Source organism: Procambarus clarkii, chromosome 50, assembly GCF_040958095.1.
Source record: "Procambarus clarkii isolate CNS0578487 chromosome 50, FALCON_Pclarkii_2.0, whole genome shotgun sequence".
NCBI classification, from domain to species: Eukaryota; Metazoa; Arthropoda; class Malacostraca; order Decapoda; family Cambaridae; genus Procambarus; species Procambarus clarkii.
In genome coordinates, this window is record NC_091199.1 from 15,743,686 (window position 1) to 15,754,468 (window position 10,783).

A 10,783-nucleotide genomic window follows, 5' to 3' on the forward strand; every position below is an offset into this window, starting at 1 on the left:
CAGCTACACCCAAGCTGTTGACAGTGAGCATGACTGCTGACTGCTACACCTCCAGCTGTTGAATGTTTGCATGACTGCTGACAGCTACACAACAGCTGTTGACTGTGTGCATGACTGCTGACAGCTACAACACCAGCTGTTGACTGTGTGCATGACTGCTGACAGCTACAACGCCAGCTGTTGACAGTATGCATGCCTGCAGACAGCTTCATCTCCAGCTGTTGGCTGTGTGCATGAATGCTGACAGCTACACCCGAGATGTTGACTGTGTGAATGACAGCTGACTGCTACACCCCAGCTGTTGACTGTGTGTGTGTGTGACTGCTGACTGCTACACACAAGCTGTTGACTGTGAGCGTGACTGCTGATAGCAACACCTCCACCTGTGTACAGTGTGCATGACTGCTGACAGCTACACCCCAACTGTTGACAGTGTGCATGACTGCTGACTGCTACACCCCAGCTGTTGACTGTGTGTATGTGTGACTGTTGACAGCTGACAGCTGCCAGTCAACACCCCAGCTGTTGACTGTGTGTGTGTGACTGCTGAAAGCTACAGCCCAGCTGTTGACTTTGTGCCTGATTGTCTACAGCTACACCTCCTTTTGTTGACTGAGTGCATGACTGTTGACAGCTACACCCACAGCTGTTGACCGTGTGCATGACTGCTGACAGCTACATCCCAGCTGTTGACTGTGTTGCATGAGTGCTGACAGCTACATCCCAATCTGTTGAATGTGAGTGTGTGTGACTGCTGACTGCTACACCCCTGCTGTTGATAGCGTGCATGACTGCTGAAAGCTACACCCCAGCTGTTGACTGTGTGCATGACTGCTAACAGCTACACCCCAGCTGTTGACCGGTGTGCATGACCGATGACTGCTACACCTCACCTGTTAACTGTGTGACTGCTGACCGCTACACCCCCGATGTTGACTGTGTAACTGCTGACAGCTACATCTCCAGCTGTTGACAGTGAACATGACTGGTGACAGCTAGACCCCAGCTCTTCATAGTGTGCATGACTGCTGACAGCTACACCCCAGGTGTTGATTGTGTGCATGACTGTTGACTGCTACACCCCCAGCAGGTCACTATGTGCATGACTGCTGACAGCTCCACCCCCAGCTGTTGAATGTGTGCATGACTGCTGACTGCTATCGCCACAACTGTTGTTTGTGTGGTTGTTATGGTATCAACACCTTCGCCGGAGTGTGGAGGGGCGATTTCGGTGCCATCTATGGACCTGCACTCCAACTCCCAATTATTAGGCGAGACGCAGACAACGCTATCTGTTGGCGGTGATGTGGCGTCGGTGAAAGGCTCCTGTTTCATACCTCAATTAGGAGGTGAAGACGGTGATGATGACCTCTGGTGGGTGGCGTAACAATATCAACGCCATCTAGGTTGTGAATACAATTGCAGTTTCAGTTCCCTGGTGGGAGTTATCCTAAGGTCACCCAGTATACTGTCTGGCTAATGACGTTCATGTTCACAGAGGTGACATGAGGAGGCGATTGCGCTGAGGAGAGCAGTTCATTGGGCAGTCTAAAACTTGGCCTCCGTCGGTAGTAGCAGTGTGTTAACTGCTGGATTTGTGTAGTGTTGTATAGACTGACGTACCCTGGAATTGGCCAAGAGGAGTTAAGAGATGACAGTAGTTTTCGTCTGCTGAGAAGTGCTGCTAGTGTGTTGCTAGAGACTTCAACCCGGGGGTTAACTACCCCTGAATGTGATTATATGAAACCCGTGTCAGCAAGTTGCTGAAACCTTCTGCCGGTGGGTATCTGGAGAGCGGATGTGGGGTATTGTGACATCGTGAGTATGTGTGGACTGACCCATGTTGAAGGTGAACTCGCTGGTGATTACCATTGAGCGTGGACGACGTATATGTGAAGATAGTAGACTCGCTGGGACTTGATGAACACTGCAGATCGATTGAGTATCCTGAGTGAAAGCAACACAGCGTAAATTATCTGTAGTAATGCTTACATGTATAATATATATTGGTGAAGGTGTAAATGAAAGTGATAATATATTGATAGTGTAATTACGTCTTGTTTAACCGCATTTTTCCCTTGCATTGTTACTTGCCATCCGCCAGTTCTTGAAAGCTTACCATTGACTTTGGGTAGTATCATAAAAGAAGTTATAAAACAGGTTAAGAGTGGCCATAACAGTGCGTGACTGTTGACAGCTAAACACCCAACTGTTGACTGTGTGCGTGACTGCTGACTGCTACACTATGGTCCACCCTCCCTATTCCTAACAAAGGTCTCCTCACGAGCCAGGTGCTAACACAGGGCCAGGTCTCCTCACGAGCCAGGTGCTAACACAGGGCCAGGTCTCCTCACGGGCCAGGTGCTATCACAGGGCCAGGTCAACTCGTATCATATGCATAGATAATAATGCTGTCGGCTATGTTGAGGCCTTGATAATCCACGAGGGGGATTACTTTTAATTAACGGGGGATTACTCTTCTACATCAAAGGTTGCTGAACGATTCGTTGTTGTATATTAGATCAGGTTCAGACTGATGACACAGTGTGGTCTTGTGTGGGGTACACTGGATGACACACAGTGTGGTCTTGTGTGGGGTACACTGGATGACACGCAGTGTGGTCTTGTGTGTGGTACACTGGATGACACACAGTGTGGTCTTGTGTGGGGTACACTGGATGACACACAGTGTGGTCTTGTGTGGGGTACACTGGATGACACACAGTGTGGTCTTGTGTGGGGTACACTGGATGACACACAGTGTGGTCTTGTGTGGGGTACACTGGATGACACAGTGTGGTCTTGTGTGGGGTACACTGGATGACACACAGTGTGGTCTTGTGTGGGGTACACTGGATGACACAGTGTGGTCTTGTGTGGGGTACACTGGATGACACACAGTGTGGTCTTGTGTGGGGTACACTGGATGACACAGTGTGGTCTTGTGTGGGGTACACTGGATGACACACAGTGTGGTCTTGTGTGGGGTACACTGGATGACACACAGTGTGGTCTTGTGTGGGGTACACTGGATGACACACAGTGTGGTCTTGTGTGGGGTACACTGGATGACACACAGTGTGGTCTTGTGTGGGGTACACTGGATGACACAGTGTGGTCTTGTGTGGGGTACACTGGATGACACAGTGTGGTCTTGTGTGTGGTACACTGGATGAGGACTATTAAGACCTGAGGTAGTGCTGACTTAGCTGCGAGAGTAAACACGTCTCCTCTTGTCCCTGTAACTTGCAGCAATAGACCGGCCTCAACTTACAACCTACAGTAAGGACTCTCCTGGATTTAAAAAAAGGTAATAGTAAACTATTGGTTGTACCTGGTAACGTATTGATCGTCTTAACATAATTTTTTTACCGTGTCCTTGTGCTTTTGTAGGTCAAGTATTTATAGCAGAGTTATTGGCAGTTAGTACTTGAGTGTGTCCTCCCAGGTCTAGTCAACACCCGAGGCTTCCTCCCAGGTCTAGTCAACACCCGAGGCTTCCTCCCAGGTCTAGTCAACACCCGAGGCTTCCTCCCAGGTCTAGTCAACACCCGAGGCTTCCTCCCAGGTCTAGTCAACACCCGAGGCTTCCTCCCAGGTCTAGTCAACACCCGAGGCTTCCTCCCAGGTCTAGTCAACACCCGAGGCTTCCTCCCAGGTCTAGTCAACACCCGAGGCTTCCTCCCAGGTCTAGTCAACACCCGAGGCTTCCTCCCAGGTCTAGTCAACACCCGAGGCTTCCTCCCAGGTCTAGTCAACACCCGAGGCTTCCTCCCAGGTCTAGTCAACACCCGAGGCTTCCTCCCAGGTCTAGTCAACACCCGAGGCTTCCTCCCAGGTCTAGTCAACACCCGAGACTTCCTCCCAGGTCTAGTCAACACCCGAGGCTTCCTCCCAGGTCTAGTCAACACCCGAGGCTTCCTCCCAGGTCTAGTAAACACCCGAGGCTTCCTCCCAGGTCTAGTCAACACCCGAGGCTTCCTCCCAGGTCTAGTCAACACCCGAGGCTTCCTCCCAGGTCTAGTCAACACCCGAGGCTTCCTCCCAGGTCTAGTCAACACCCGAGGCTTCCTCCCAGGTCTAGTCAACACCCGAGGCTTCCTCCCAGGTCTAGTCAACACCCGAGGCTTCCTCCCAGGTCTAGTCAACACCCGAGGCTTCCTCCCAGGTCTAGTCAACACCCGAGACTTCCTCCCAGGTCTAGTCAACACCCGAGGCTTCCTCCCAGGTCTAGTCAACACCCGAGACTTCCTCCCAGGTCTAGTCAACACCCGAGGCTTCCTCCCAGGTCTAGTCAACACCCGAGGCTTCCTCCCAGGTCTAGTCAACACCCGAGGCTTCCTCCCAGGTCTAGTCAACACCCGAGGCTTCCTCCCAGGTCTAGTCAACACCCGAGGCTTCCTCCCAGGTCTAGTCAACACCCGAGGCTTCCTCCCAGGTCTAGTCAACACCCGAGACTTCCTCCTAGGTATCTCCCTCTCTGCCTCCTTCTCAACCTACCCTTGCTCCCTCTCTTCCTACCTCTATACATCCCCCCCCCCCATTCCCTCCTTCCCTCCTCATCTCTACTCAATCTCTCCATCCTCTTTCTCGTCTCTCGCTAACGACATGTCATTCTTCCTGTACAGAGGAGACCACGATTGCTAGAGAGAAAATTGATAAAAAGTATAAGAAGGGTGGAAAGCCTTCTTCCACTGTCCAAGATGCTGGGACAGCTGGTGCCTCTTCATGTGCTGCTGGGACAGCTGGCGCCTCTTCATGTGCTGCTGGGACAGCTGGCGCCTCTTCATGTGCTGCTGGGACAGCTGGCGCCTCTTCATGTGCTGCTGGGACAGCTGGCGCCTCTTCATGTGCTGCTGGGACAGCTGGCGCCTCTTCATGTGCTGCTGGGACAGCTGGCGCCTCTTCATCTGCTGCTGGGACAGCTGGCGCCTCTTCATCTGCTGCTGGGACAGCTGGCGCCTCTTCATCTGCTGCTGGGACAGCTGGCGCCTCTTCATCTGCTGCTGGGACAGCTGGCGCCTCTTCATCTGCTGCTGGGACAGCTGGCGCCTCTTCATCTGCTGCTGGGACAGCTGGCGCCTCTTCATCTGCTGCTGGGACCAAGTGTCAGTTGCAAGTGTTCCGAGGTAAGAGTATGGAGTGAGTCTCCATCTTACTTAGTGAGTTTAATAACACTCAGTCTTGTTAACTCCTCCACTGTGGTCCTTCCCTCAGAGGAATTTTTTTGCAAAATTAAGATTCATCACGTCTCAACATGAGACATGTACGCCCAGGCGTAGCTCATTGAAGTGCAAACTACCATCAATACTTAGAATAGACCTAAAGCAATAATCTAGCGAGAGGGGTTATTCAATAAATTCATTTTTAATAATAAAAGGATAGACTGGGGAGACAATAAACAGGGATCTTACAAACATTCCATGGGGAACTGTTTTATATCATAAAAATCCTGCAGAAGGAATAGAAAAACTGACTTCGGAAGCATATCAAGTCTGCCTGAAACGTGTTCCTTTGAGGAGAGCCAGAAAGAGGTCCAATGTAGAAAGAGAACGCAGACGACACTACATAAGAAGGAAAAAAATAAGAAATGCTTCAGCAGACAAGACTTTCCATACAAAGAAGGATTAATTTAAACAAGGAGATTGAAGAAATCGAGCAGAAAATGAAACTCGTATCAGATTGAAAAAAGGCAACTAGAACAGAAAGCAATTCAGGAAATAAAGGAAAACCCCAAATATTTCTTCACATATGCAAAAACCACTGCCAGTATTGGACCTATTAGTACAAGTGAAGGTTCATTCACGGAGGATGACAAAGAAATTGGTGAAATCCTAAAAACGCAGTATGAGGACATGTTTGTCACTCCAATAAACATGAAAGTGGAAGATCTGGACAACTTCTTTATGCGTGATATCCAAATCCCTGTAAATATAACTGATATCAACACAAGCGTAGCAGATTTTGAAAGAAGTTGAAAACATGCCCATGCACTCAGCTTCGGGTTCAAATTCATGGAATTCAATTTTATAAAGAAATGCAAAGTGCCAGAAGCAGAGGCACTCAGTATAGTGTAGAGGAAGGGCTTGGACGCACGGGGGAAATACCAGATGCACTTAAAGTAGCAGACATAGCCCTTCTACACAAAGGAGGGAGCAAAGCATTGGCAAAGAATTATAGACCAGTTGCACTAGCGTCCTACAAAAAAAGTATTTGAGTGATTAGGAGTCAGGTCATCAGTTACATGGAGACCAATGACTTTCACAACCCAGGCCAACATGGATTTCGAGCGGGAAGATCATGCCTCTCACAGCTACTTGAGCACTACGACAAAGTCACTGAGGCATTAAAAGAAAAACAGAATGCAGATGTGGTATACACGGACTTCGCAAACACATTCGATAAATGTGACCATGCAGTGATGGCACACAAAATGAGGTCAATTTGAATAACCGGTAAAGTAGGACGCTGGATATTCAGTTTTCTGTCGAACAGAGCACAAAGAGTAACAGTCAACCATATAAAATAGTCCAAGCGCAGTTAAAAGCTCTATACCTCAGGGTACAGTCCTTGCACCACTGCTTTTCCTTATTCTCATATCAGATATAGAAAAAATAAGTCACAGCTTTGTATCATCCTTTGCAGATGACACAAAAATCACCATGAAAATTACCTCTGCTGAAGACATTGAAAAACTTCAAGCAGATATTAATAACGTTTTCGACTGGGTAACAGAAAATAACATGTTTAACTGATAAATTCCAGGTACTCAGGTACGGTAAAAATAAGGACCTTAAACATAATACAGGGTACAAAACACAATCAAATGTGCCTATAGTAAAGCAGCATGTAAAGGATTTGGGAATAATGATATCTGACGACCTAATGATGTGGTAGGAATTCAGCTGTCTTTCCTGACGGGCACGGAGTGTCAGACTCACTGCCATAAAGGAGAGTGCTCAGGACACAGGCTCTGTAACCTGGATATTTGTATGCTCAGTCAGCTTATTGTTGGCCCACACTGTCAGTCTGGTCATGGTAGTAGAGGCCTTACCGATGCATTTGTTTAGCTCCATATCAAGAGAGAGGGAGTCAGAGTTGACCAGACCACACACTAGAAGTTGAAGGGACGACGACGACGTTTCGGTCCGTCCTGGACCATTCTCAATCGACTTGAGAATGGTCCAGGACGGACCGAAACGTCGTCGTCCCTTCAACTTCTAGTGTGTGGTCTGGTCAACATACTTCAGCCACGTTATTGTGACTCATCGCATGCATAGGGAGTCAGAGATTGTGGAGCCCAGGTACACAGAGTCGTGAGCGACTCCAATTTGGAATGCCGATGTCAGGTGGGGAGTCCACTCAGTGCTCCAACATCTGTGTTTTCTTCAGGCTGTTGGTGAGTCCGAAAGCCTGAGAGGCCTCGCTGAAGCGGGTCGTGAGCCGTTGGAGGTCTTTGGCTGAGTGGGCGGTGACTGCTACGGTCGTCAGCAAAAAGAAAGTCGCGCAAACACCTCAGCCGAACCTTCGTCTTGGCTCTCAGCCTGGCGAGGTTAAAGAGCTTTCCATCCGACCTGGTCCAAAGGTAGATGCCTTCTGTGGCAGATCCGAAGACGTACTGTACCATAACTGCGAAGAAAATCCTGAATAGGGTTGGAGCCAGGATGCAGCGCTGCTTTACTCCACTTCGGATGTCAAAGGCGTCTGATGTTAGGCCATCAAAGACCACGGTGCCCTTCATGCTCTCGTGGAAAGATCTGATGAGCCTGGGTGGGCATCCGATCTTGGGAAGGATCTTGAACAGTTCATCCCTGCTGACGAGGTCAAAGGCCTTCGTCAGATCTATGAAGGCTACGAAGAGTGGCTCCTTCTGTTCCCTGCATTTCTCTTGCATTTCTCTTGCATTTCTCCTGTAGATGCCCTCCTTTTTCGAGTGATGAATCCTCTTTGTTTGCATCTTTACCCTGCTACATACCAGGGAGGGGTCGGTGTCACAGACAGCACTCTGGTAGCTACGCATAATCTTGATGCTGGGTATACTTGTACACCTGGTAAGAATCAGGTCAAGCTGGTGCCAGTGCTTGGATCTGGGGTGTCTCCAAGAGACTCAGTGTTAAGGCTTTGTGCCGAAGAACGTGTTGGTGACACAAGAGACCATGAACGCAGCAGAGTTCTAGCAGACGTTACCCGTTCTCATTTATCCTCCCTGTGCCGAATTGACCCAGACAAGTGGGCCAAAAGGTGTGGTCGGCACCCACTCTGGCATTGAAGTCGCCGAGGATGAACAGTGGCTCCTTTACAGGGATTCTCGCTATGGCTCAACAGAGTCATCATAGAATTTTTCCTTTGCCTCTGCTAGAGAAGTCAGAGTTGGTGCATATACACTAATTACATTGACTGGTCCTGTTTGAGAGTGCAGTTGCAGAGACAGAATTCGTTCAGTTTTCCTCGTAGGTGGCATAATGTGCCCCAATAATGCATTCCTGATGGCAAATCCCACACCATGTTCTCTGGTCTCATCTGGAGGTTTTCCTTGCCAGAAGAAAGAGAAGGTCCTCTCTCTCACAGATCCTGATCCTGGGAGCCTGGTCTCTTGGAGAGCAACAATATTCATCTGCAGTTTGCTCAGCTCTCTATCGATGATTGCTGTTTTTCGGGCGTCGTTGATTTCTTGCAGGTCGTCAGAGAAATCTGGTGTCAGTGTCCTGACGTTCCATGTGCCCAGCTTTAGGGCAGTTGATATTTTCTTTTTGGGTTTGGGAATGCTTGGTGCAAAGTTGTCGGGCCGCTTGTCGGTTTTCACCCTAAACCCCACGCACCCAGTGAGGTTAATGGACCGTGGCGAGGCAAGCCACTAAGGCTTATTGGCTGGGGTTTGTCCAGTTTGAGGGGGGGCGGTAGCTGCCGAGTGGGGTGCAATGACCCCTCCCACCGTCGGAAGCAACCCGTCTACCGGTTTTAAGTCTTCTGCTCGATTGGCGAAGAGTGCGACGCCAGGGGTTGCTTCCGACGGTGGGAGGGGTCCATTGAGTTGGTACGACATTATATATATATATATATATAATATATGCAGCAACGATCACAAAAACACTGATCCAAGTATGGAGAATAACCACATGTGAAAAAATATTGGTAAAAATATTGATTTGCTTAAATTAGAAGTACGGGAATGTTTTAAGGTGTTGAGCAGCCGTAAGTATTCCTTTTCTCAAGCTGTACCTTTGGAATGGAATCGCCCGATGATGGATTATTGTTACTCCGCTATGAGATCTGCCTGCACGAATGTAAGTACAAAGCTTGATTCAAAATTAAATAGGTTTATTCAACAAAGTGATTGGAATAAACACGCCAACACTGACTTCGTTATTAATCTCTCTAGTAAACAACTTGATAATGATACGATGACTGCTCTTGGTTACGGTCTGAGTTTCTCCATATTGAATAGGGATGTGAATTATGTAAATATTGCCAAACGTTTTTGCAATTTGGAGAAATCTAGTGAGATATCAGCTGATGACATCAATATTTGCAAGGGAATGGTGTAAGGGTCTTTACTTAAAGGTATTGTGCCTAATTGTCCAGAGAGGTTTATGCGAGCGTTCAAAACCCTCAAAAAAGATAACTCTCTACATATCACTAAAGGTGATAAATCCAATGCTGTTGTCATCATGGACAAAGAAGACTACGTCCAAAAAATTAACCAGTTATTGGAGGACAGACACTTACTTACCTGTTAAGTGACCCTATTGAATGAGTTATTGCTCATTTCAACTAAACTCTTAAAACCTTGCTCAAGAACGATAAAGAGTTGATTCCTAAGTTTTTAAGTCGTTCCCCTTCTCTCCCACACAAACCCAATAATCCTGTAAGACCTATTATTAATTCTGTTGGATCTGTGGCATATAGACTTTCCAAATGGCTTGTCCAAGTCTTGTCTCCAGTAGTAGGTTCCATTTCCAACTTAAACATAACAAACAACTTGGACTTGGTTAACAAGTTGTCTAGTTTGAAATTAAATTATGATTTTAAACTTGTGAGTTTTGATGTGATGGCTCTGTTCACTAGGGTTCCTGTTGATGATCTGTTGTCATTCTTACGGGATCTACTCCAAAGGTATAATTTAACTTTACCTACTAACACGATTATTGAACTTATAAAATTGTGCATTAAAGATAATTATTTCAGCTTTAATGATTCATTTTATAAACAAACATTTGGCATGGCGATGGGTAATTCCCTCTCCCCTGTTTTGAGCAATCTGTACATGGAATGTTTCGAAACAAATATCCTTCCCAGGATTTTACCCTAAAATTTGCTTTGGTATAGATACGTTGACGATATTTTATGTCTGTGGCCGGTTAATCATGACGAAACTGATTTTCTCAATCAAATTAATTCGCTGGTTCCATCAATTAAATTCACAATTGAGAACGAAGTGAATGGTGTTCTGCCTTTTTTAGACATCATGATTCATAGAATTGGTAGGAGTTTCAAATTCAATGTGTATAGGAAACCTACCAATGTGTGCTCGTATGTACATTTCTATTCAAATCATCATGTTCAGGTCAAGCGGTCAGTTTTTTTCTGGTATGTTTCTCGGAGCCCTGCGAGTTTACAGTCCGGAATTTTTTGATGAAGAAATAGCAAATATATTTGAAATTGGGAAGAAGTTAAAATGCCCAAAATCGATCTTGGATCTTTCGTTTGGTCAAGCAAAAAAAACCGTTCTACAAACAGATACTAAGTGTAAACCAGAACTGAAAAATTCGGTGATATTACCATA

The 10,783-nt window shown here is 47.1% G+C and overlaps 1 protein-coding gene across 2 annotated transcripts in view; it reads left to right on the forward strand.

The window, feature by feature from the left end:
* Window positions 1-10,783, forward strand: part of LOC138351616 (uncharacterized) — a 75,989-nt gene that overhangs the window by 52,155 nt on the left and 13,051 nt on the right. The window contains exon 6 of one of the 2 annotated variants that reach the window (XM_069303596.1): window positions 4,629-5,129. The exons of the other annotated variant lie outside the window; for it this stretch is intronic. Within the exon in view, the coding sequence (XP_069159697.1) occupies window positions 4,629-5,129 (501 nt within the window). The remainder of the gene's footprint in view (window positions 1-4,628; window positions 5,130-10,783) is intronic. 2 annotated transcript variants of the gene reach the window in all.